Source organism: Serpula lacrymans (assembly GCF_000218685.1).
Source record: "Serpula lacrymans var. lacrymans S7.9 unplaced genomic scaffold SERLAscaffold_7, whole genome shotgun sequence".
NCBI classification, from domain to species: domain Eukaryota; kingdom Fungi; phylum Basidiomycota; class Agaricomycetes; order Boletales; family Serpulaceae; genus Serpula; species Serpula lacrymans.
The window spans coordinates 2,270,570-2,296,537 of NW_006763296.1; the positions used below are offsets into that span (position 1 = coordinate 2,270,570).

The 25,968-nt window shown below is 45.9% G+C and overlaps 8 protein-coding genes across 8 annotated transcripts; 5 read left to right on the forward strand and 3 right to left on the reverse strand.

Moving 5' to 3' along the window:
• Positions 1 to 2,495: 2,495 nt before the first annotated feature.
• On the reverse strand, positions 2,496 to 3,473 carry SERLADRAFT_408728 (uncharacterized protein; the record flags this gene model as incomplete). Its single annotated transcript, XM_007318906.1, has 4 exons — positions 2,496 to 2,720; positions 2,780 to 2,848; positions 2,896 to 3,052; positions 3,115 to 3,473. 4 exons carry the CDS (start codon positions 3,471 to 3,473, stop codon positions 2,496 to 2,498), a joined length of 810 nt encoding a protein of 269 aa, XP_007318968.1.
• Positions 3,474 to 4,786: 1,313 nt separating this feature from the next.
• Positions 4,787 to 6,257, reverse strand: SERLADRAFT_415848 (uncharacterized protein; the record flags this gene model as incomplete). Its single annotated transcript, XM_007318907.1, has 5 exons — positions 4,787 to 4,984; positions 5,078 to 5,356; positions 5,420 to 5,739; positions 5,795 to 5,857; positions 5,918 to 6,257. The coding sequence occupies 3 exons, from the start codon at positions 5,713 to 5,715 to the stop codon at positions 4,852 to 4,854; spliced, it is 708 nt and encodes a 235-aa protein (XP_007318969.1).
• A 1,779-nt stretch (positions 6,258 to 8,036) lies between these two features.
• Positions 8,037 to 9,975, forward strand: SERLADRAFT_438550 (uncharacterized protein; the record flags this gene model as incomplete). Its single annotated transcript, XM_007318908.1, has 8 exons — positions 8,037 to 8,074; positions 8,135 to 8,204; positions 8,269 to 8,463; positions 8,598 to 8,726; positions 8,788 to 9,107; positions 9,176 to 9,394; positions 9,453 to 9,731; positions 9,792 to 9,975. 8 exons carry the CDS (start codon positions 8,037 to 8,039, stop codon positions 9,973 to 9,975), a joined length of 1,434 nt encoding a protein of 477 aa, XP_007318970.1.
• Positions 9,976 to 10,708: 733 nt separating this feature from the next.
• SERLADRAFT_361776 (uncharacterized protein) lies at positions 10,709 to 13,861 on the forward strand (the record flags this gene model as incomplete). The annotated part of the gene is made up of 13 exons (XM_007318909.1): positions 10,709 to 11,060; positions 11,137 to 11,269; positions 11,344 to 11,532; positions 11,623 to 11,771; positions 11,854 to 11,969; positions 12,041 to 12,162; positions 12,403 to 12,562; positions 12,637 to 12,716; positions 12,777 to 12,905; positions 12,982 to 13,125; positions 13,185 to 13,553; positions 13,639 to 13,669; positions 13,736 to 13,861. 11 exons carry the CDS (start codon positions 10,853 to 10,855, stop codon positions 13,291 to 13,293), a joined length of 1,539 nt encoding a protein of 512 aa, XP_007318971.1.
• Positions 13,862 to 14,196: 335 nt separating this feature from the next.
• SERLADRAFT_415850 (uncharacterized protein) lies at positions 14,197 to 20,429 on the reverse strand (the record flags this gene model as incomplete). Its single annotated transcript, XM_007318910.1, has 12 exons — positions 14,197 to 15,856; positions 15,935 to 16,504; positions 16,530 to 16,636; positions 16,691 to 16,741; positions 16,791 to 16,903; positions 17,396 to 17,435; positions 17,467 to 19,642; positions 19,695 to 19,833; positions 19,893 to 19,960; positions 20,096 to 20,113; positions 20,144 to 20,266; positions 20,361 to 20,429. 12 exons carry the CDS (start codon positions 20,427 to 20,429, stop codon positions 14,585 to 14,587), a joined length of 4,746 nt encoding a protein of 1,581 aa, XP_007318972.1.
• A 503-nt stretch (positions 20,430 to 20,932) lies between these two features.
• Positions 20,933 to 21,402, forward strand: SERLADRAFT_468961 (uncharacterized protein; the record flags this gene model as incomplete). The annotated part of the gene is made up of 3 exons (XM_007318911.1): positions 20,933 to 21,053; positions 21,114 to 21,208; positions 21,258 to 21,402. 3 exons carry the CDS (start codon positions 21,009 to 21,011, stop codon positions 21,400 to 21,402), a joined length of 285 nt encoding a protein of 94 aa, XP_007318973.1.
• A 2,305-nt stretch (positions 21,403 to 23,707) lies between these two features.
• SERLADRAFT_390970 (uncharacterized protein) lies at positions 23,708 to 23,884 on the forward strand (the record flags this gene model as incomplete). Its single annotated transcript, XM_007318912.1, has 1 exon — positions 23,708 to 23,884. The coding sequence occupies one exon, from the start codon at positions 23,708 to 23,710 to the stop codon at positions 23,882 to 23,884; it is 177 nt and encodes a 58-aa protein (XP_007318974.1).
• Positions 23,885 to 24,171: 287 nt separating this feature from the next.
• SERLADRAFT_390971 (uncharacterized protein) lies at positions 24,172 to 24,690 on the forward strand (the record flags this gene model as incomplete). The annotated part of the gene is made up of 1 exon (XM_007318913.1): positions 24,172 to 24,690. A coding segment is annotated over one exon (151 nt), but the record flags the coding sequence as incomplete, so codon positions are not given.
• Positions 24,691 to 25,968: the final 1,278 nt, after the last annotated feature.

Below are 25,968 nucleotides of genomic sequence, written 5' to 3' on the forward strand. Positions count from 1 at the left end.
CTGTCTTATGTTCTGCCGCTCGTCGTCTGAGGGCTCGTCTTTCTTCACTGTCGTTCCGACGAGGGGGTTCTAGAATTCTCTGTTCATAGACTTCGATTGATAGGTGCTCTAGGTGTATCGAATTGAACCTGAACAATTCTCTGGACGCTTGATCGGATTCCCAAAAGCAGGTTTGAGCAGCTGCTGATGCGTACTCGAGTAAGCGCGACGTATTGACGGAGTTGGGAGATTTCAAATGCTAAATCGTCGACGGCTAGAACTAGTCCTTCCAGTTCAGAGATGGGGGAAGAGGTGGCTGATGAGTCTTTGTAGTACTCAGTTTCTGTGTCGCTGTGGGCAGGCTGGGGGTCCGTGGCAGCGTCGACAGGTACTGCAACGTGGAGGTCTCGGTTGTTGAGGGCGCGATGGAATTCCTCGAGTGAACGTCGTTCTTCGTCCGTTACTAGGCTCTCTCTGATGTTCGACAGTTTGACGATTGTAGAAGTGATCAAAGACGACAGCTAGGGTGAGGACTTGAGCTAGAACAAGTAAGAGTATTATTTTGAGGTGGGTAGGAATGTTGGAGAGGACAACTAGCTAGCTTAGCTAGAAGGCAAGTGGTTTGTTTTGGATGGGTAGGAGGACGGTGAATGACAACACGTCCGAGGGATGAAGGAAAAAGTGGGTTAGGGCTATAATGGGTTCAAGCGAGATGGTACGCTGTGAACGGATTGTAGAGTGAGCTTTCTATTTTGTGAGGCAACGATAAACTATAACAAAAACTAAACCTATCTCCTTCTGCACTTGCGGGGAGTAAGGGTCCAATGAGCTTGAGGTCGACAGACGCTAGTAAATATAGCGAGTAGAGGACTTTGAGAGGTAAGCTTCAAAGGTTCTTGTTGAGGAGTAAAGCGGGTAAATTCAGTAATAGAAAGCTAGGGAGCTATACATGAATAGGTACGTCTTTATATAGGGAACTGTCCGTTCCTCAGACCGAAAGGAGAATATACGAAAAGTGGTCTGAGGAATTAATCAACCAATAAGAAAAAGGGAGAGTAACTATCGTACGACTTCTGGCTTGATTAATCAGCAGGTGAGAGACTTGTACTAATAATAGAAGATTGTCACGCGTGGTCAGGAACCGTATCCTCATGATGAGGTACGATTCTAGATAAGGCGTTATTAGTATTACCAGGCTTTACTGGGGCTTGGAGCTGGTTGGCGAGATGCCTACTACCAGTCCCTACCCAGTGTGCTGGCTGGCTGGGAGCGATGCCCAGTCTCTGATCTGTGATATAAAATGGTAACGATGGTTAAGAAAGCCTGTGAGGGCTATGAGAAGTAGAACGGCAAACGATACCTCTAGCCCTAGAGCCAGAGGCGTAATGGGAAAAGCGTTCGAGAACCAAGACATAGTGAAGATAAAGAAATAATAAAATGGTCCTTACACACACAACCTATCATCCCATTGACTCACATCCCAACTCGCCCAGACACCTTTCTATCATTCTTCCCAGCCAATGTCTCACCAACAACCTCCCAAGACTCCTTCCAAACCATTCCCCTTTAATTACCATTATATCACCATAATTCCTTTGGTGTGGAACCACTGGAATTTTCTCATTTTTACATAGTTTCAAACTTCTCTTTCCTCTGACCAGGCCGCGCATTTGCGTCCGCCAGTCAGGAGAAGAACTGAGAGCCTAAGAAGCCGGTTAAAACTAGACAACCGTCTGGACCTAGTTTTTCTACCATGGTTCCAGGAATTTGGACTTGGGGATTCTGGTACTTTGAAGGTTTACGACTTGACCCACCCACAACGATGCCGCAGCAAGTCTTAAGACTTGTCCAAACAATGCCAAGTTAAGCAACACACCTCTCCCCTCTTGTCTGTTCTATTCTATGACCATGATGATGATGCACTGGCATTCTAGTACAACCACACATGCAAACTTTACTGTTTTTTTGCCTCAGATTTGAAGTCCGCCGTATACTGGATTCTACAGCCGAGATTATGTATTACTGTATACTACGCAGGTTGACATTCGGTCAAGCTAAAATTCACAGCTTGCCGCAACCTACCTCTTGTTGATTGAATTTGGCAACTGCGGTACTTCAGCTAAGGACAAGGCAGGCTGGAATGTCCGGGGAGTTCCCGGATTTTTGCAGGGTTCAAACCAAAGACACGCCGAGACTCTAGATCTACCAGACGATCATGCTCTTTGCGACACTTTTGGTACGCCGACTTGGACCCAAACAGACTGGCCAAATGCGGCATTGAGCCCAGCTTTTGTGATAAACGAGAAAGAAGATAATCAAGTTCTTCTTTCGATTCTTCGATCGATCTTCGTCGAGTTAATACAAGAAGCGAAGGTTAAACCAGGTCAGGGGAAACGTACACAAACACACACGGTTTGAGTTTATTACATTTGTACTATAGACTAATATGTCTCATAACAAATAATAGGAACTGATGAGGCTATGCTGATGAGATGGTACGATACAGTGCTTGCTAGTTAGCGACATTGGGTTTCCTCTTCGAGGAGGCCCCCGTTGACAGGTGCACCGTGTGGCGAGTGTGCGTGTGAGCCTGCGTGTGTGGATGGAGTGACTGCGCCTCCGCCGCCGTGCGCACCTGCTACCGCTGTTGAGCCCGGGCCGATAGATACAGGAGAATTGGAATTGGATGAACAAGTAGAGCGGGGGTCTAGGCCTGAGAGGACGTCACGGAGGTGGTTGTTCTACACGATGGTGCAGGTGAGTTGCATGTGACGAGTGCAAGAGCAGGGAATTGATTTACCGATCGTTGTAACTCGAGAAGTTTTAGCTTTGTATGGGTTGCGTCGTGCTGGAGGCCCGATACCATGCTCTGTTGGATCGGAGTCAGCCATGTAGTGGGTGAGTTGGGTAGCTTACCTTTGCCGTTTTGGAGTTGAGACCCTTGTAAGGCTCTAGCTTGTCGAAAGGGATGGGGTAGAGCTCGTAGGAGAGGAGTTGGGAGTGGAGACGATCGATGTGGGCCTCGAGAGACGCGATATAGATTGTGCGTCTGTGTGGTGCGCCCAGAGTCGAGCTAGCGAGAATGATCGGATTGGTAGGTGTTACACATTCACATTCGGGTGGGACTGGACTCACAGTTCGTGTGGGCTGAAAAGGGATTTCTCGAGGACGTGATTCCAGATCTTGCGCCGCTTCGTAACGTCCTTGCGCGCGTACAGGCGGGCGTATGGGTGCGATATGGTGAGCTTTGAGGATCGACGCATGGAACGTGGATTGCCAGACGAGGATTGGGAAGACTGGGAAGAGTAGGACGGAGCCCTTGAAGGTGCGATGTGAGAGGGCTCAGATAGGTCGAGGGACGCGAAGTAGGGAGGAATGGCGCTGGATGGTGGAGGACATGGTAGAGAGCCTGGTGAAGGGTTGTATGAAGAGTCTGAGAAGGGAGGCGAGGATGAGTCGTAGGAGAGGTAAGTAGGGTAATCTTGGGATAACATGGTGGTGGTGTTTGACCAGTGTACGATCTGCTAGTGTTATAAAGGTCGGAGACAAGACCGCGGAGATGATTCCATTTACTCGGCCATATGAATACATTCCTCTGCCAGTGACAGATCTTCCTTGCCCCGACTCGGAACCCATCGCCCATCCGCATCATCTCACCCCAGTTCTCTCAGCTCCCACCCACACCTGATAATCACGTCGCATATCGAACTTGCCACTGATTCGAGCCATCTGTGCACCCTGCCCACAGTGCACGGGAACAAGATATGCCACAAGCAGACATTGTATACCTGCACGGACTGCTGCTGCATATGCTGAGTGTTCCAAGTCGAGATGACGAGATGAATTAAAGTGGGGATCGATCGAATCACCCACATGGCCGGAGTGCCCGACTCCTTTCCTCTTTTAGGCAGCACCTGTCAAGTTACATAAGCGATCGACCACAGATCGCGGCTTCCCGAAAATTGGCCGCGGCGACTCAACCTAACTGCAAGAAAAAAGCCGTCTGCTTCGCATACGTCGCGATCAGGTAAAAGCTCTCTCTTTTCTGTCTGCTACGTACAGCCCGGTATTAAGCTTCCCCCACGCACCCAGCTGGAGCCGGCCGACTCCGAACTCCACCTGTTCGCTTTCCAATCACCCCCAAGAAGGCCTCAGCGTCTGGCTATTTATCATATGGCAGTGCGTTTTTCAAATATGTGCAACACGCTTCCTCACTCACCAGAGTCCTCCGCAAAATCAGCTAGACTGAATTGCACCAACCTCCATCAATGTCACTTCAAACCTGAGCGCTGAGCCACCAAGCTACTTGTATCGTCACTTGGAACGGTTAGGCTTGTCCCGGTGTTATCAGTACCTTTTCTTAATGCCACTCACAAATAGCCAAGTCTCACTACATCCGACTCCGAGCTCCACCGTCGCAGAAGCTTAGATCTTAGACATCGTATCCACCACGCATGGGTTGTTTTCAAATACCACCTCCCGTGGACATCACCCTCAAAAATTTGTCTGCAGAAGAGGCAAAGATCGAGCCTATTGAACGGTCATTATCGCAATTACCCACGTCTTGACAAAATCATTACATCTGTCGTCGTTTTGGTCCACAGCGTCAACGGGGCAAAATTCAGTGCCCTTACTTTGGTAACTTGCTATTCTTATCCTCAGACATCGCACGTATCTAACCCCATCGTAGCCGCGAATTTCAACAGCCCTCTATAGCTCATATCTGGGTCTGGGTCTTTGCTGGAGTATTAATGTCCGTGTCGCTCACGTACTTGCACATAGCGCCAACGACCTCAGTGCGGTGGAAAAAAAGTGAGTGACACGCACAAGTGTATTATGTATGCGTGGTAGTCACTGGACTACACTACGTAACTATACATTCGAAGGAAACCTGAAACCAGTCATTTCGAGCTGACGACCTGCACATCCTCCCGATACGGTAGGAATACCGTCACCCAGTCTGACCACCCTCACACGACCCATGCTTTCTTCGTCGATAGTGAGCCTGCGAAGCGACGGTGCATGTACTGATGCATATCTCATTAGGTACATCCTTTTTGCTCCTTTGATAGTCAGCGTGCCCCAGCGATTGACACACGATAACGCGAGCTCTGCTATCGCGTCGCATCTCTTTATTTGAAGGCTCAATATGGAGTGACGACTTCTGCGGCAGCAGACGAAGGATTCCGCCTTTTCGTTCGCTTTACTTTGCTCCCGCTCAAGTATCTCCTCGAAGTACCGATAGTCAAGGATGATATCGACAAGATGGCACCCTGATCTCTCGATGTATGTTTGGCTCAGTAAGAGCGAACGGCGAGGGGTGATATGCACAGTCGTCCACAGGCGAGGCGTATTGACCGCGACGAATCGCCACCGTCTGCACACGTGCGAAATGACGAGGGAGCAGCAACTACGCCCCTGCTCCAAGTCATCCACATACGCTTCCTTGCTTTCTTCGAAAATTTGTGCGAGCAATTCATTAGGCAGTTCGTCGACGTGGGCGGTGCAGCCCAGCTTAAGAGGTTCCTGTTTTATCAAACTCAGTGAGATCCGAGGAACGACGGCGAGCGATAGCTGCGCGATTTGGTCCAAGAGCACTCGTTCCCGCGGTTGTAGCGTGTGGATAATGTGCTGGACTCCATGAGCTTCGATGAAGCCAACCTTGATCGATAAGTTGATCAGCGTGCGCTCTAGGCCTAAATCCGGGCCGTTGAGCTTGGTTGTGGAGCCGTCCATCTTGCTATTGCTGGATAAGTGGTGCTATTGGCAAATGAGGAGTTCATTTCAATGAATGCGCAAGTTAACGAAGCCCTACATTTATCTTTCGATGGTGGATACTTAATGTATGGATATATGCTGTATATATGCGCGACCAGGGCTATATGTATGTTATAAGTATACATCATTGAGTCTCCATAAATGCGCAAACGTTACGTACTCAGTTATATTGTCAATTTAGGGGTGTTTGCTTGCGCTCCAACAGAATGGTGGGTGGGCGAGATGGTTCAGTTGTGAGTTGAGGCAATTGTGCGTAGCCTCGGGGGGAAAATGATGTTGCTGCAACGTTGTCCACACGTGAAACTGAAACTACGCTCGAGTAAAAATCAAAATCAAGTGGTGATATTGATTATAATAGAAGGCAGCTCCGGCGTGCGTCACGCCAATTGCTCTTTTTCCTACCTAGTCTTTATCTGCCATTGAATACTCTTTGACTGGTGGCCTCGTGGAAGTGGAAAAGTCTGAAAAGTTTGCTGTATGTATATGCGTCCCCAAGACCCGAAAGACTCGGATAGACCGGGAAAAAGGTGCTTCAGTCTGTGTGACTATGTGACTGATCAGAATGCAAAAGTGACGAGTCACCGTTCCTAATTCGCTGACGTAGAAATCCGAGCTCACACAAAAGGAGAATACTACCCAACACGAAAAATCCGAAAATCCAAGATGGACAACATGCACGGGAGACCACAGCGAGCTGCATATAAATGACTATGGTTTCAATGAGCGTGGTCACGCTTGGAGTATGATTCAAATTCACCCCCGAGTAGCGCTCATATGCGCGGTCGTCATCACGGTACTGGTGACGTTGCGAACGATGGAAAATTTCAGTGATGGATGCGCCACGATGACGGGAGATATGTAACCTCGTGGTCTTCTATCCATGAATAGGCTACGCGTTGTTTGCCTCGAGCGCTGGGGAACGATAATCGCTATGGTGCTCCATGAGCTCAAAATAATCGAGAGGAATGGAGGTTGGAGGAAAAGTGAAGAGTCTGATGAGTAAAAAGGTAAGTAGAGATATTATCTATCTCAAGGAACTGCTGACCATGATACGTATTCTGATAACTTAGGGACAACGATTATTGGTGTACACGCTAAGGCTAAAAGGTGATCTCTTAGTCTTGTTGTGCGCACTGAAAGACGCCAATTCAGAAGCCTCCGCGGAGTATTCTTGTTAGGCTTCAGTTTCTTGGTCGTCATGCTGGATATGAGCATGGATGGTACAGGCTTTCCTGCACCCATCATCCTGTAATTTCACCTATTCTGGGAAACATGGAGTATGCGGTGAGTACACTGTTTCTCAAAGTTCCAATTCCAAGTGTATTTACGACACTTTACATGTTAGCGAGTAGGAGAATGATAATAGCATGAAAGCCGTACCTCGTCTGAAAGATTCGCAAACATGGCTCGCATGGAACTTATCGTGTCATATGATCATAGTAACGAATATGGCCAGCTCTATGAGGCAGTCTGTTGCCTATATTCGTGTAGAATGATATTTCCCTGAGTGTAGTCGAGTTCCTGGAATTGAAGCATGAGGTGAGCACCGTTTCAGTTTGATGAATCGCGACCTGCTGATGCTCAGTGAACAGAACGAAAGGTTATACGGTTATACGAGAATGCATCTTGCTGGACTTAAAATTCTTGGTCGTTATGCCGGACTTGAACATGCAGTACAAGATTCTTAGCACCGATGGTCCCAAATTATCATGGATCCTGGAAAAAAGGGGCATGTAGTAAGTACTTTGCTTTTGAAAGTATAAACTTGAAGTATATTCACGGGGCTTTCGGTGTTCTCTGAACGCTAAAAAGCAGCTTTCGCATTAGCGGGTATGAGAACGACGATAACATGAAAACTGTACCTGAATGGTCCACCATACTGTGGCTCGGATCATATCATGCAATCCTAGTAACGAGTGTGGCCAGCTCACTGCTTGTAGCAGCCTGATCGATATATTCGGATATATTCATATGGGAGGGTATTTCCTTGAGGGAAATTAAGTTACTAGAGGTAAAGCGGGAGGTGAGCATCGTCTCCATTTGATGAATCGCGACCTGATGATGCTCAATCGTCAGGACGGGTGACCGAGTCAAGGAGCCCTTGTTATCCTCTGGATGTCGAATGTGCATGAACGACATTATACTTACCTATGCCACCGTATCTCCTCCATCCGATCTCAATGAGCAGTGCGTGCTCTGCTTTGGGGTCTGGCTGAAACTCAGTGGTGTATTTGTGGGTGTGCGTGCAATGTTGGTAAGGAGATATCATACCTCAGCCAATGTCTATTGTGCGCGTCCGTCATGAAAGTCCCGTCGGGTAATCGGAGGCAGTGGATGTGGAGGGTGCAGTGGTCTATGATCACGCTTTTTACTTCAGTGTCGAGGGGCATCATCTAGTAGAGCATGATCCCAAATGTTGGCGAAGAGGTCAAGATGTTATCATGACGGTAAGTGGCATGTCGTGAATCAATGGCAGGTTGTCGATTTCTCACCGTTATTATAGATCTACAGATGACATCTGTTGGTCTACTGTACGGAGGTCGCAGAAGCGGACAGAGAGAATTCTTCGTAGGAAAGGGTACGTCTCTGGCTTACTGGGTCTACAAGACGAAGGACCCACTGTTTACTGTTTCCTCGCGTGCCTTGGCCATGTGGCCGCCCGCTCCCGTGGCACTCCGACCAATATTCGTGCAGGCCTCGCACCTCGTATTCCTATGCGATCAATATTTTTATTTTCATTGATCCAGCTTGGTAAAGCTCAGTAAAAGGGAAGACATACTACTGTGGCTTTCAAGGCGAGCACAAAGGACATAAAGCCGTGGGCTCAATCGTTATCATAGGGCTCGCTGTTTGTTAGGATTGTGGTCGCAGGTTCAGCCAAACGTGAGGAAGAGGACGACCGAGCTATCTGTGGCAACATTTGGACCACCGTGACAGTGGCTTCGAAACTGCAACCATATCGTGATCATGTCCTTTGGTAGTGGCAGTGGCTTGTCAATAGATGGACGCTCTGACCGCTACGTTGTGAAGTATATATCTGTCCTAAATTCTGGGAGAGCACATAACTCCTTCCTCCTTCTCGCTGGACTCGAACGAACACCAGGGACTTGTCGTCTCTCCCGCTTTTACGCCCTGTATTCTTGTCGCTCCCATTGCTACTTCGTAACTCCGACTGCTGCTTTATTGCTGATACTTGTATTCTTACGAGTTATGGCTTCTTTCGATATCAACGATTTTCTGGTATCTGCTAGCTCATTGACTGAGCCTGCAGAGCATGATTTCGTAGTCGCCAACGGTGGCACTACTCATGATCACGCCCCAATTAAAATGGGCAGATCCGCCCTTGCCCTGTAAGTGGCATCTGATCTGTATCGTCTTTTAGATGTCGTTGCTGACTACACCTGCCTTTTATTCACAGTGAGAATGGCTTCAAGCAAGCCCCGTACGGGCGGTTGACAGACAAGGATGACACATTATCGCCCTGGAAAGCCCACAACAACAAAAACCTCATGCTTCATGCTGCCGTCCAGGAGGAACATGCTTATGGACAGGAGCAGAATCCTAAAAGCTGGCCTTTAAGGGGTTTTACACCGGTTGTTGAAGAACTGGGGCCCGATGAAATGATAGCACTGTTGCAGTGCGTATTTTCAATCTCTCTTTTGTTTACCGACTTCTTTACCGACTACTTTGTAAAGCCCAGGGTGGAATGCAGGTTCAGCTATCAGTGCACTTCCCGACGTTTTCCAAACCCAAGGCACAATTTGTGAACCGACCATTCAGCATCATCAATGCCCCAATGGAAAGGCCAGCAACGCTGAAGAATTTCCTGTACAGCTTGGTGTTCAAGCTTTCCAAATCAATGAGAATACTCCGAGGCAAATGTCAGGCGAAATTTCAGTACCGCCACAGCTAGTTATTCCTATTCGAAAGCATCCTCATGCTTCCAGGAAAGTGTGGCCATCGCGCCGCCGAGGGTTAGTATATTTCTTCAATGCTTATATTCATTTCACTGACACTGTTTTTCTCCGTACTAGAGCTCATACTACGCCAGAAGATTCACCTCATGCTGTCTCTTTGACCCAGCAAGCACTTGTGCCATCTAATTTTTTAAAATTTTGGCCCCCTGGTTTAATCAAGATGAAAAGGCTGGTGAAAAATGCTGTAGAGAAGGCCCTGCAGTTATTGTCGATGATTGCAAAGCACGTATGCGAGGGCTAAGACATAGTACCAGTTATGGGGTCCCTCCGGGAAGCGTTCTTGTCAACGAGTGCCAATGGACAAATCGACCTTGCCACATGTGGATCGGAGGAACACGAACGAGGCTGAGCAAGCATTTTGCTCAACACCATGGCATCTCGAAAGGCTCAATGGTGAAATGTCAGTGGCCTGGTTGCACTGACCAGGTCCAATTTTCTTCCTTGGGTCGCCATGTCGAGATGCATCTGGAAAGCATCAAGGTTAGCTGCATGCGTTGTGACATTGTCTATTCGCGTCCGGATGCTCTCACAAGGCACATCCCCCACTGTAAAGGCGAGGGATCTGAGGGGTGGGGTGGGTCCTTGATACGCTATGGACTGGTTGTTCGGTTGGAAAAGTGTGTTTAGTTCCGAGAGTAATCCGCAGCTCCTCCAACATCATCCTAATGAACTCTGTTAAGGTGTACAACAAGTTTTATTGCAAAGGGGATGGGCATTCATCGTGTGCTATAGACATAACACAAGTCTTAGTGTACTGTGTCCTGTATTTACAAAATATGTACAATAGACGAAAGTCACTGGTCCACCAGTGCGTGTCAAGTAGTACTTTGATTGACATACATTGGTGGGCCAGTGGACTGCAAGCGTCGAAAGCTGTAAAAGAGACTGAGACGAATAAGGCAAGGATCTAAGAGTTGAAAATTACGGGCATTACCGACCTGCCATCAACTTTTCGTCACCATCATGTTTGACACAGCCCATCATTGAAACATCGAAAAATCATCACTGCGGTCGTGATGTTTCTTTGTATATACTAGTCATCATCTATCTGATTCTTACGGCCCTAGCTTTTCTCTAATAACTTCCTGTTGTTTAACCTTTTGGTCGCTTCCACTTCAATGCAGTCCGTCGATTCTTCGTACGCCCTTGCCATCACCGGCGCAGCCTGTGTTTGCGCTTGGTATTGGCGAGCAAGGAAAAACGCCAATGAGTTCTCTCATCTGGCTCTCCCGCCGGGACCAAAGCCACTACCTCTCGTGGGTAACGTCAAGGACATGCCAACTTCGCACGAGTGGGTAACTTATACCAAGTGGGCTAAGCAATACGGTGCGTCTCATAGCATGCCAGCATACAGCAAAACTTCAGATTGGGGCGTTGGGACCCGTCTCATCATTCTCAACAGGCGACGTTATGCATCTCAGCGTCTTTGGCCAGTCCATCGTTATCATCAGTTCGCTAGAAGCCTCCAAGGCCTTGCTAGATGGCAAGAGCGCCATCACGTCCGACAGGCCTCGTTTCGCCATGATTTCAGATTTGTTCGTTTCGCTTTCATATCTGATAGCTGCTTTCGCGTCTGACGCGTGTCTTCTTTCTTCCTTTTGTTGGGTAGGATGGGCTGGAGCTGGGCTGTACAGTTTATGGAAATGGGTCCACGCTTTCGTAAATACCGAAAGACTGTCCATCGTCTGTTACAGGCTCAGACAGTCAAGACGTATTGGCCGATCATTCAGCAGGGGAGCTTTTCTCTGCTAAGGGCCCTTCTGAACGATCCCGAACACTTTCGCGATCACGTTAAGCAGTGAGTGTCTTTTTCACAGAAGCAGCTTAACCATAAGCAAAAAGAATTGAGTTGTATGCGTCTAATTCTGATCACGTCCCCCTCTCACAGCCATTCGGGCGGATTGATGATGACGATTCTATATGGTGAGCAAGAAGGCGAGATAAGAGATAAGTACGTGTCAAAGGCGGATCAAGCTGTCGACGGTCTCGTTAAGGCAGGAAATGTCGGGACCTTCCTCGTTGATTTTCTCCCGTTCTGTAAGTCACGTCCGAAAACACACTACGACGCTCCTACATGATAAAAGAGCTGAAGACGACGCTTTCTAACATGATTCAACAGTAAAATACGTTCCAGAATGGATGCCAGGTGCAGGATTCCAGACTAAGGCAAGAATATGGCGTCAACAAGCTCGTGAGATGATCGAAATACCCTTCTTGCGGACTAAACAGCTATTTGTGAGTGGCACTTATGCTCAAGTTGACATATTGGACGTGTCTTGTTGATGGGTTCATCGTTCATATCCTAGGATCAAGGCATGACCCAACCTTCCGTCATGAGCCAACTCCTGCGTGAGCAGCTAGACAGTAAGGAAGGAGCCATCGACAAGGAACTTATTATGGGTGCCATTGGCGTCTTGTTTGTTGGTAAGTAGAAATCAAGCCCTATCCTATCACCATTTTTGCTAACTGCCTCTCTTTTCGCCAGGGGGAGCTGATACGGCAAGTGGTCTGATTGGCGTTCGATGTGCCTTTTGTTTCTAATGCTCTATTGTTGTTCCTTCTTCATAGGCCTTGTCGGTTTTGGATACATTCATGCTGGCGTGCGTTTGCTGCAGGATTCTTCAAATGACCATGTGCAATGCACAAATAGCTGACGTCGATCCAACAGAATGGCCATGAACCCACGAGCCCAAAAACGAGCTCAAGAGGAGATCACATCTGTGTTGGGACCGGACAAGTTACCTCAGTTTTCCGACCGATCGATGCTACCCTACTTTGAATGTGTCATGTGGGAAACTCTGCGATGGAATCCAGGAGTTCCTCTTGGAGTACGTATCCTTCCTTCTGACCCCGTCCTTTTGTATTCTTTGTGAGATACTTTGCTAACGGAATGTGATCGTAGGTTCCCCATCGATCAATGGAAGATTTCCAGTACAAAGACTACCGTATTCCTGCTGGTGCCACTATCCTCGCGAACCAATGGTACAAATACTGCATTTCTTATAGGTGTCTCGGCTGATTATCGTTCTCTTGTGTTCGTAGGGCGATTTTGCATGACGAACAGAACTACGAGAAGCCTTTTGAGTTCATCCCAGAGAGGTTCTTCGATGCAGCAAAAGACGGGAAAACAGTTCTTGATCCACGAGAGGCGTCGTTTGGTTTCGGACGCCGGTACGTCTCTTTTCCTCTTCATTACCTTGAAACTTTGAGCTTACGTCAAATCGATAAATTTCGTTCGACGATAAAGAGTTTGTCCCGGTAAACACTTCGCTGACGACCTGCTATGGATGTTAATGATCCACATAATCACGAGTTTCGACATCACACAGGCAACTGACGCGGAAGGGAAGCCAATACCGATTGCGGGTACTTATGCGGCTGGTCTTGTCACGTACGTTGCCTATTATTCTCTCGACTTAGTGTGCTGATGATTGGCGTTTTGCTTTATAGACGCCCAGAGCCATATATATGTACAATTACGCCTCGTTCAGATGCTCTTGTTCAGCTGATACAGGCTGGTTCTTCTGATCATGCGGTCATCGCTGATCGACACTCATGAGATGTGTTCTTTGTGGTTTTCTTCTATCATTTTACTGATTTTATCTATTATATCACTACTGCCTTGCGTTAGTTCATTCCTCCTTTATATGCTCGATAAAGTATCCAAGTGTTCGACCGTTCAAGCTTCCAATGTATCTTGTTCACAGCACACTGGAAGTATTGCAACGCAGTCCACATGAAACCATCGAGCTTTCATCAATCCTAAGATAGTGCAGATCAAAAATAATGTAGTGCGGTGTAGTTGTTGCCATACCAAAGGTAAGGCTCGGTTCAGGTTGCTCTCTAAATCCAGCTTGCTTCGTCCGTCCGCCCCCTGGCCTAATCTCAATTTTTTTCCCCGTAGTTCTCTGGCATGACTATTGAAGAGCTACAATGTGAGTAGATTCAGATTTAGTGAATGCCGATGTGGGAATTAAAGCAGCACTGGCAACTGGAACTAGCTGGCGTTCATATACTTGCTGAAGAACTTCATCGCAAAAAAAAAACATGAGGACCGGCGGAATAAATTATGTACAACCGTAAGACACGTCCTGCAGTGGGTATCACACCAGGGCAATATGAGAACATCATGGTAGTAAGCAAGGTAAGTCAGGCTGTGAAGTCCCTGACACCATTGCTTAACCATTTATTGTTCATCCTGTCAGGTACGTTGTCTTATCGCTGATGACTTATTTCTCTCATATGCATATTACAGGACAGTAACTCTGAATAAACTCGTTTGTTTTTCTGGGTACCAGTGCATAACCTGTGAGAATACGATAGTATAGTTACCCCCCATCTTTTCTAGATGGTCGCTGATTACACATCCTTATTCGCAGCAAAAACGCCTCGAGCACAACGCCTTCCCCTCGTGGTTCACTTACCTGACAAATGACAGGAAACCTCAATTGCGGAAGAAAAATCTCACAACAAAATAATTATTCTATCCTTGCCATCAGAAACGTACACCTATAATCTAGCTACTAGTTGACAAACCTTGTCAGCTTTAAGGCTTGCAGAGCGGTTTGTGAACCTTCCAATCCTGTTTCTGACATTCTCGGGAACAATACCGCGCCTTCTTGCATGCCCCACATGATTGCATGCCTTTCCCTCTACAAACTTTACACAAAGAATCCTCTAGGTTGCGACCGACAGTCTCTAGATATGAGACGCCGAAAAGTGAGGTCCATGCAATCCAAGGATACAACCAGTTCACATTCTTCGTCTAGCTCCACAACTGCGGCACTAGATTCTCCGATCTGAGAAAGAAGTCCTTTGATTATGGGCGTTGGAGATAGTTGCGCTGGTACCTATGTTTTGTGATTCGGCGACGCGAGGGGCAATGGCGAATCAGGCAAGACAAAAACACGAGACTCGTCCATCAGTCTTGCGCTGAACAGAGTAAACTTGATTCCGAGCTTCCTAGTAAGCAACACTGTCGCTGGCGTAGTCCCGATTAAGAAGCGTACGTGGAGAGTATCTGGAGCCCTTAAGTCTGTTATGACCTGGGTTGGTGCGGTGAATGACGCTATGAGGGGTGAATTTCCTTTCCAACCCTTTGAATCCTCTTCAAAAAGGACCTTCGACCGTGCTCCAGTACCAATTACTTGCGCTCTCCCAAACGCAACGCTTATCGAAGCGAATACATTTTGAGTCTCAAGGCGATTATCTACGATATCGCAGTGCAGTGACGGGGTGCCAATCTCCTCCTTTGAGTGTTCCAGCACAGCTAGACACTCACGAGGGATGAGCAGGACAATTCGAACGAGAGCTGGAACAGTATCCCATTTTGAGATCCTGCCAAGTTTTGAAGGATTAGTCCGAAGTGCAGGGGCAGTGTATACTCCATGGCGAAGTAGTTGCCCACAGAAATCTTGGTAACTGAGCCTAATTAGGAATAATGATTTATCTGCCTTCTCAAGCTCGAAGAACCTGTCCATGACGTTCATCCACATTTCTTCAGCAACGCTAAGCCTAAAGCGACATAGCTGGAGGAACAGCACAAAGCTTTCACGCGTGTCGTGTATAAGGCTCGAATTGGCTATGCCCTTGTCCGCAGATTTTGCGTGTTGTGCAAAAAATTCCAAAGGCTCCTCATACTTAAACACTTGGTGGTATATGTCATATAGGAGTGTTCCAAGCTGGTTTGGGTCGAAAACCGGAGGCGGCGCTCTGATTCCAAATCGCGAAATAAGGGCATCTCCAGAGGTGAGCGGCTTCCACGTTGTCACCTGATGGAACTGCTTCCCTGGTGACGTTAAATGACGGTACATGAATACTTCGTGGACATTCGATCGTGTGGTAAAGCCAGAGAGGTAGTCGACCGGGCATAGACGAAAAATAAGACCGATTGATGTTAAATCTGCATATAAACGTTGAGCAAACTCTCTCGTTGCATTATGTCCACGAGACAATAGAGATTCGGTGTAAAGGACGCTGTGTGGCCCCGAAGACATAAGGGGAAGAGAAGCTACGAGGACGTTTAGAAGCCCAATGTGATCATCCAAGTTGGATGTATCGACGACATTGAAGGTGACTGGAGCCCCGCCAGATAAATATTCGCGTTCGCTGAGTCGAACCGACTGCGGTGCCCATTATGCAGCAGGTAGACCGATGTCTAGAGCCTTGTTGGTGGAAAATGCTTGAAATGTGCGGCATACCGAAGTAACTTCGCCAACGATGCATCGAACAACCGGGACATTGGCAGAAGAAATAGATGTGCGATAAGCATTACACCAAGCATGAAATTGTTGTTTTGCTCCCGTTACAGCGTCTGAAATGGAAACAGGGCCCTCTGCATTCCCAAACAAAGCAGCTAGATGGAATGGAGTGAGCGGGTCAGTCCCATAGTGCACAGAACATTCTTCGCCACCCTGGGAGTAAACGAATGTCGGGTTGAGTAACTTGGAAGCAGCAATCTGCTTGTCGTCAGTGAATGTCACACCCGTTTCCCAGTACTTCTTCAACTGGAGAACCACGACTTCTGTCGCCTGCAATGTGAGAGGTCCTACTGATCGAGCCGCCACTACGGATAGTGCATTTTTCTGCGATGCCAGTTTACGAAATCGGGTAAATTTGTCGTAGATAGTTTTGGTATGACTGCGAGGCAGATCTTGCATATTAGCATAGAGTGACCAGTGGCGCCGAAGTTCTGCGAGTGTGTTGACTACACATCCTAATGTATGCCCCATACGGGGATGTACGCCAAGTTTGAAAGTTTTCGGAGAGCTCTATCAATTTCTTACATTGACTGACCAGTGTAGAGTGCGAATCATTATCAAGGTAAAAGTGGAAAAACATATTCCAAATGACGGTAGGTGGCAGGTCATCGGCTACCATGCTAAATAAAAGAATATTCCGAGCTATACAGGCACACTATTAAAAGTGCATACTATCGATGGATGGCCGATACATACCTAAAACAGCTGGATCAATATCGCAGCAGGTATAATCAAGTTTTCGGCAAACTAAGATAGATCAGTATATAGTATATGAGGATAAGCGTTGGAAACTTACAGTACTCAGGTTCGCAATATATGGTGTAAAGAATGTTACGGGGGTCACTGCAACCAAGAAGCACAACTTCAGCGGACTCCTCAGGGGGCAAGTCCCTGGTCAAGCAGACCGCGCTAGTATTTCATATAGCATAGAAATTATAAGCACCAGGCCAGAACAACGGGTGAACCATGCTGGTGATGGTACAATGGAGAGCTGGACATCATGAGGTTGAAATATATACCCTGGGAAACGAGGCGAATCCCAAAGTGGCCGATTCACAATGCACTTCCAAAATAGTGGGCGAATGCCTGTAATATGCATATCTGACTTCTGTAGGGAGTAGCCAGAAAGAACGATTCTATCAGCACCGGTATACCATTGTGCTGGGCGTCACTGTTGTTGTGGGCAATATGTGCTCGGCATGACAGCAGCTGACTTACAACCAAGAAGGCGACCGCACAAAATTAAAAGATGTGAATCATAAACAAAATACATGATTGACCACAATACCCTGATTGTCCGCTTCGAGTAATTATACATGAATACACGGAGTCCTACGTGTCATAAATCTCTGTGTCAAGCTCAATTCTTCTTGAATTTTAAGAAGGGAAGAAGTCACTCACTTACATGTCACGACAAATGACCCGCTTTCACTCCTCCCCACTGTGCTTTGAAGTGATCGCGCGGAGACTACCTTTACAGCGAGATGTTCCACCTTGGTCATTGTGACCCAGACGTTTGTAGTATCCGAGGGCTTGCTCGTACGCTGAACGAGCCGTCTCGTAATCTTCTCGCAGTCGGCATATATCCCCAAGCTCCTCGTATAACTGGCCAATGGCCAATGGACTGCCTTGCTCTAAAGCCATTTTAAGCCCTTCATTGATCGCCCGGAATGCTTGTTCACTCAATGATACTTGTTCCGCTGTACTGCTAACTTGTAGCATTTCCTTGAGGGCCCTAGTGAGGCGAATCTGACATCGAACAATTGAGTCCTTATCACCCGAGCGTCGCAGAACTGGCAATGCATCTAGCACGGCATCGCGAGCTTGAGGATATTGCTTGAGTTCAAAATAAACCCTGGAATCCCAGGCTCGACACATGGCTGCATCAGTCTCACGACCCAGCTTCTCGAAACGATGGCGAGCATCCTCCAGGGCCTCGTGTGCTTCCGAGAATCGGCACCTATACCAAAGATACATTCCTAGGTGTTGAAGGCTCTCGGCAATGCCAAGCTCTTCGCCAAGGTCTTGGAACTCTGTTTGGGCCAACCTTATTACCCGCCCATACTGGTCACTGGGCAGGTGTTGATAGGCGTAAGTCCCTCCCAGCTTCAGTAAGCATTCAGCTGCAAGACGCCTCTCCTTGATTTTGAGAAAGATCTCCCTTGCTTCTTTGGTAGAGGTAACTGCAATATCATAGCGGCCTAATTGCTGACAAACCTGGCCCCGACACAATAGTGCATTGGCTAGCTGAAGCCGGCTGTTTGGCGCATTGCGTGCAAATTCAATAGCACGGTCGACTATTTCCTCGCTAGGCCGCGTCCAGCATTGGTACCAGCTAAAAGACACCAACGCCTCCAAAGTAGCATGTTCGATCATGCCCTGTGCTGCATCTAGCAAGATGGCATGAATATTGGATTCCTGGGCAGCAATGACTCGAGTATCTTCAGAGTACTTAGCATCCCCAGGCTTAGATGAGTGGTCTGATACGATTTGACAAAAGGTCTGGTGTAGCTTCTTTTGAGTTTCAGCGTTCAAGTTGTGATGAGTAAGCATGTAAGAACGGATCAGTGCGTGAACATGGATAGAATCGGTGTTAGATCTATATTCTGCGAGCGCTGACTGTGTGATAGCAGCTACTGCCCCGGGAATGTCGACAGTAGACGGGAATATTTTCTGTAATAAATCAAAATTTGCGCCACCAGGAAGTTTGGAGATTGTCGTCAGGAGCGAAGGAGCATCTGGGTGGGATGCCATAAGAGGGCTTTCGACGGAGAGACGAATAGAGCAATTGACGCTGCGGTTGGGATCTGCATTTCGACTAAGCATGTCTGTCCCAATATTCTTCCAAGTGTCCAAAAGGCGAGTCGGCATAAAACCCGAGGTTTTCCCAAGAGCTGCCATAAGCGTAATTGCGAGAGGAACATGGTCTAGCTCCGAAAGTAGATGGTCCAGGGCGTCATCTCTCTCCGCTTGATCATGGATTTTTATATACACCGTCCGTGCCGTTTCCACCTCAAGAGCATAAAGCTTTTGAGTACGCCATTCAATCCCGGAGGATGGGGCGACCTCAGAACGCATAGTGACCAGGATTGAGAGATGAGGAATTTCTTCAATGGAATTTAAGATGTTCGAGATTTCCACCTGTTGGTCTAGGTTCCACACGGTCTCGAAGTTGTCGAACATGATGATGCGCGAATCTGTAGTGGCATTCAATTCTGATATAATATCTTCCAAGCGGTTTGCAGTATTTTGCGTGATATTCAGATGTTTGACCATGATGTCGAGAAGTCGCGACGGTGAGTCAGCTTGATTACAAGGGACCCAAAAACATTTCGTGCCAAAATGCTGCTCAACTTCTGGGGAATTGATGATACTAAGAGCCACGGCCGTCTTTCCGATTCCTCCACGTCCAAGGAGCGCGACGTTAGAACTCTCTGTGCCGCATATCTGGTTCACGATGTCTTTTACAACTACATCTCGACCATAAAAGATAGAGCTGTTGCGGGGGATCGGAGGTGCTGAAGCTGAAGATCCACTATGGGCTTGCTGAACCAACATGGTTTTAATCTCAGTGAGCTCTTGCGCCATATGACGGATGTCTGTCGCCATCCCGCAAAGGCGTACTGCTTCTTCAATCTTTGTAGAAACCTTGTATTTACTCATATAAGTTCAAGCACAGCAGCTTATAATCAAAACGCACAGAGAAATGCTCTAATGCTTGGTCGATTTTCTGAGAAGCACTTGCAACTTTCTCAGCATTCTTGCTCTGAAATAAAAGTAACAGCAGATAATTTTGGTTTGCAATGTTGTCCAGAACATTAGCAATCTCTTCAAGGATCCTAATGTATTATTGTCAGAGAAAGCGATTAAGAAAGAGATATTCACAGGTAAAGCTCACGCGGTGATACGATTGATACTCGTTTCCATATCAGCCGGAACTTCCTCTGTCCTCTTTCCTTTCAGCGGCTGAATCAATACAATCATCAGGGCGCATATGCGGTCATTCAAGTTGTCAAGAAGCTCCATATTTGACTTCGTATTCTATCACGTTGTGTCTGAATATTGAGTCTTTTTTCGTTATTTACCTCGAAGAAAACATACCTCGCCCTTTTGTATTACCTTGCGAACGATGGTAACAGCCTTACTCACGTAAGGAACCGGAATAACATCGGCGAGCTCACCAAGGAGCTGCAGTGAAATCTTTACCCCTTCGAAGAAGTATTCGCCGTTGGTTGGCACTGATAGACCATCCGATCCACTCTGTTTAGAACTCTAAGAAAGCCCATCATTAAGGCATTGAAAGTCATGAATTGAAGGATTTAAATTTTTGAATAAATTGGTTCATCTAAACATGTCCGACACATACCTTACGTTGGGCGAGTTTGGGCTTTGCTTTGGGCTTTGCAGAGCGTAGTGGTAAACATAAAAAAGACATGAGAGTGTCCGTAAAATGCAAATATTCAGTTGCTACTTTCCAGGTTGATACCGTGCAAAGAGGGTAGTCTGGTGAAGAAGTAAGCTTTACCAAAGCTCTTTGTAGACTGGGGCATATTCGCTTCCAATTATGTTGCGTTATCCATGCTGGAAGGATGGGAAACCCTAGTCTCCTTTGGTCCTATAGCTATTGACGTGAGCCAATCGCTATCTGAAACGTGTACTTCGTGAGGCAGAAGTCCTACATAAGAACGATCTCCTCGTGGGCGCTGGACCAATCTCGATTTCAATGAGGCCTTCTCGTGTCTAACCTGAAGGCCAATGACTCGGATTGTCACGAAGTAGCCTACTAGTCTGGTCCGAAGTAAGGACCTTTGGCAGGAACCCCCGCTTCGGTAGTAATAGAGAAGACACATGAGCGGCACATTCGGCTTGAACTCGGCATTTTGTGGCTAGTCACACCAGGAAAAAGCACATAAAGGTTTCAGCTGAAACAGCTACTGTAGAGAACAAATGTTATGTATATAATCCCTACTATTGTATCACAACTACGACAATTTATGTAGCACCTTGAACCTATATGATTCTGAATATCCCATTTCTTTTTGCCCATGTTTTGGTTCAGGTGTGTCTGCAATTCATAGCGGTGTTTTAATTGGAGCGGCTGACTATCTCAATGGCTCAGCATCTGTTTGGGATGGAAGAAAAATTTGAAACTAGCGTTGTTCGTCATCTGAGAGCTTCACTATCAACTCTACCGATTCACACAAAGGCTAAGTGGTGAGTTATGCTGGTTGAAGCAATAGCTAGCCTTTACTGTGATGCTCAGCCATATTCAATCGGAGCGGTTGAGTTTAAAATCAAGGTGCAAAAGAGCTCAATATTCGTGTTATTGGCACCAAAGGGGGGTTCACGCCAAATGGTCTTACTTTGGTGCAGACCTCAAGATATCAACTTATCATATATTGAATTAGGTAAGCAAGGGAGACTAGTAGCCTACACGAATTCACCACATCTGTCACCATTAGGTCTCTGACGGCTGAGTTCCAAAAACAGTGACATGGCAGGCAATTTGCAGCATAGACTCAATTGAACCCCTTGGAAATCGATAGCCTATATATGATACGAAGTCGTATTGTTTATGAAATATATCAGTGAGAATATTGTAATCCCTCGTCATATTTCAACATACCAATTCCTAGGTGCATAGGATATTCAAGTCACAACAAAGGACAAATTAATTGATGGTGGCGTATAGTGACAGGCTCTCTGAAAGTGTTAGGCTTTAGATCCCCAGAACTGTGTTACATGGGCGTAAACCCTTTCACCTGACGCTGTTGATAAGGTTGCTCCCTAATAGCTTGTATCCAATTGCTTGCTCATGTTGTAACAATGGCCAAATGACAGGTAAATTGAACCTCTGCAGGAGTTGCCAGTGCCAGAATACGTAATAGTTCAGAGCCAGTCTCGCCTTTAGCCGACCAGATTATTGTGACAGTACTCACACCCAGTCGGAAACGACAAAATATATACCAAATCACATCAAATATCCGACAAAATTCAATGTGATTCGGTATATATCTTAAAACTACCATAATCCTAGATTATTTTCCAATGTAAAAGACTTGTATCTAATCACAGCGATAGTAAAGTTTTCATTCAATATAATTAGATTGTTGTGGTCTTCACAAATAGCCAGATATTTGAATCAAAACAATCACATTGAATTATAGCTAATTACAATTATACGAGTGTAAACAAATGAAAATGAATTACAGTAAATTAGACAACACCAAACAAATGAAAATGGATGAACTTCACATAACCATACACATATTCCTCCCGCTCCCTACACATGGCTGTTGTCGTTGTCGATGATGAGAACTGTTGTTAGAAAACCACACACAAAACAAACTAACACACAATCCTCCCAGATTCCACGGAACTTGTTTATGGGCTTTGCCTCCTAGAACAGTGGAGTGGTCTGGTTGTTTGTGGGGTGGTACGTATAAATATCCTTCAAAGTAAAACCCAGAGGTGTATGAGTGTGGGTTTTGAGGAGGAGGGATAGTTGAATTTATAGGAAGATAGGTGCTTTGTGGCGAGTATAGACGAGCACTACCTTGCTAATGGTAGCACAAGGTAGGTTTGAGAATGACGAGGATGACGAGGTGACGAGGTTCCCAGTGATAGCAGGCTCCTGACGCACAAACTGTAGTGCTCAGAAGGACTCTAATCGAAGGGGATGACAATCACTTTCAAAAGTGACGAGTGACGATGACAGCAGTTAACAGTGGTAGAAGTGGGAAGTGTTGTGACCACACTGGATCACAAGTAGCAGTAAGAAGTGGACTTAAGATTAGAGAAGAAGTCTGGATTGGAGTTCTTGTTGTTTTTACAAGGTAAAATACAGGGGTTTATATAGTAAAAGAGAAGTAGGCTATGCACAGTATAGCTGTCCAAAAAGAATGAGAAAGAATATGAAGGAAGGAATGTACGCTGACGAATCCTGCGTAGGTAGTACAGGATAAGATTGTCAAAAAAAGAAAAAAAAGGGATAGAACAATAAATGCTGTGAGTAATATCACAGGTTTGTACAGCCATAAAGTAAAGTCCAATAGCAAAAGGAGAGCAGGAAAATCATGATGTCATGGGAAGATGCAGTAAAAAAAGGGCAAGGCAAAACACTATCAGTATCAACACAGTTCCTTTATTGTCAGTCAGGCATTCTAAAAAAATATGTGTCCATAAAAATGATTCAAAAATCAAAAATAATTGCACTGTAAATGAATGTTCTGCTGAAAAAAAAGAAACTGGAGCCACCGGTCCACCACCTAGTCCAAATCCGACAGTTCCATGGCCTTACCAATGGACTGGTTGTGTTGGACCACCTGATCAAACGAGGGAGGGAGAGGAGTAGTTCCAATTTGGAACAAGTGAGTCCCAGGCAGCGTGTGGTAGGTGTAGCTGTAGCAAAGACGATGGACAAAAGATAAGTGTACCCAAGTGAATGGGACAGCGATGAACATGGGCGATGCAAGGGGATGAACCTTCTCCAGCTCAAAAACTACCCACCCACGCTCCAACCAGGCAAGACGAGCGACCGATGTTTTGATAGTATATGATGGTAGATCGACATCATGAAGATGGACCTGTTGCCCTATTTGGACTGGCCGCCGGGGCTTTGCTGATATCAGCAGTGGCACGTGGTAGTCAACGGATCGGCGACGGAAGCGGATAGGAAGTGGTGACATCAGAAATGGTGGGGGTGCAAATAAGATGAGGAGGAGGAGGAGGAGGAGGAGGGTGGAGGTGATGGAAAAGTGGATTAGAATGGGGATCCAGAAACGACCGTCAGGTGAGAATAAAAAGGAGAGGAAGGGGCCCATGGTGGGGCTAGGCAAAGGAAGGGGAGTAAGGGAAACGACAAAAGCGAGGGCGCAATGCAATGTGTAACCAGTGGCGACGCGAAAATTTGCCGAAATGCCGAAACACGGAAAGTACCGGATGGAAAAGCAAAGGTGAGCGTGACTGGATTGCCTAATAGAGGTGGTGCTGATCAGCCACAAGTTCAAAAAGGGCAATATTAATTACTATTCCACGTGGCACTGTGCCTGTGTGGCGCAAAGGCGAGTCTTTTTGAATATTCGCTTCGTTATTGACACCTGTCCATGCTACCAATCAACTTTGGTGCATGACATCGTGCCGCTACTTTGTTTTATGACCCTTTGCAATTTCTATATAAATGTGAGGAATCGATTTTTCTTATTGCATTCCCGTCATGTCGTGGTTAACAGACCCGATCCCTGTCACTCCTCTTGCCCTTGGACTAGAGATCACAGCAGGTGTCTTATTACTTTTATCCTTTTTCTTCTTATTCTCTATTTACACTCACGTCCTATCGTACTTACAACGAAGGAGACTTGTTGTAGACCCTCGAGAAGATATCCAAATGACATAGCAACGATCCAGTGCTATGTCTGGGAATACTTCGGAGGAATATTGATAAGCGAAGAAGGTTGTGAGTCAGCGCCTTCTCATGGGCTTACTGATACAGCCAATCGCACACCCCTTACCAATACGTTTTCTCATACAATTAGTAAATACGATAGATCGGACCACCTTCTCCTTCTTTTCTTATTGGTTAGCTAGCTGGTCAGACCACTTTCTTAGTTCTTCCCTTTCTCAGTCTGACCATCGCTGTTCACTATATAAAGAAGTACATACTCAATGTATTATTCTCTAGTTCAATATTAGTTTGGATTTGTGCCTATACCAATACTCTTCAAAGCTCATACCCTGATTCACCGCCTTCCAGCAAGGACTTGACCAGGCATTGTATTTTGTTATATAGCTTCGTATTTGTTGCCCGACAATAAATAGATTGTTAGTAAGAAACATACAATAATTGCCCTTACAAACCTTCATTGCAACTTCAGGGATGAATTTCTGAGTAAGTTAAAACAATATCAGCTAAACAAAATAAAGCAAATATCCAAGAACACAAACCATTTCTTCCTCGAGAGGAAGACACTGACATCAGGAAAAACCATTTTGCTATATAGCTAAGCATGTTTCTATGGCTTCTATAACAGTTATAGCATTACTATAATAGTCAGAACATTTCGATAATAGATATCATAACTGCTATGGTAGCTATAGCAGCTATAGTAGCCATAATGGCTTGTTTCTATCTATGGGAACTTTGTTCTGATTGTGATGAAAACACCATTATTACTCACTAAATGGTTTGGCATGTATATTAGCCTGCTTATCTATGTAATAAAAGTCTACCACATATATCCCAAATATTGTCTGTATATTTCAGCAACCAGGCATTGCTATAATAGATGCTATAGGTGCTATGGCAGCTATAGGAGCTATAATAGCTTGTTGTTTTCCATGAGACATTTTTCTGGTGGTAACGAGTATGCTCTTATTATTCATACAATGGTTTGTTATGCAGGTAAATTAGTCTCATGGTTTATAAAAATCTATCACAAATATTCAATTGTACAGATACTAAAGAACACCCATCACATCAAAGTTGAAGTGTTTTGCTTGACGCACAAGGATGGATTTAGGTGGAGTTTGAATATGTGGCACCAAAGCGAATTTTCCAGCAGTTGACTTTGAACACTATAATTGAGTGTGTGAAAATGGACAGTGACACTGTCCATTTTCACACAATTAGATTAGATTTGATGTGTTTCCAAGGTGGCTTGCTTAACAGGGAAAAATAATTTTAAGTTGAGCTTTAAATTGCCACACCAAAGTGAAATTTTCTAGCAGTTGACTTTGAACACTAAAATAGAGTGTGTGAAAATAGATAATGTCACTGTTCATTTTCACACGCTTCCTATAATTAGATTAGATTTTGTGCCAGTTTTTTTTCAGAGTCAGCTCTTGATGTATACGTGGCACTAGTGTTATGTCACAAGTCACATCACAGCTCAGTACATTTGGACGCTTCACTTGGATTTTCTCCATCTTTTGCAACAAAGTGAAGCTAACACAGCACTCAATGAGTATCTTAGTTT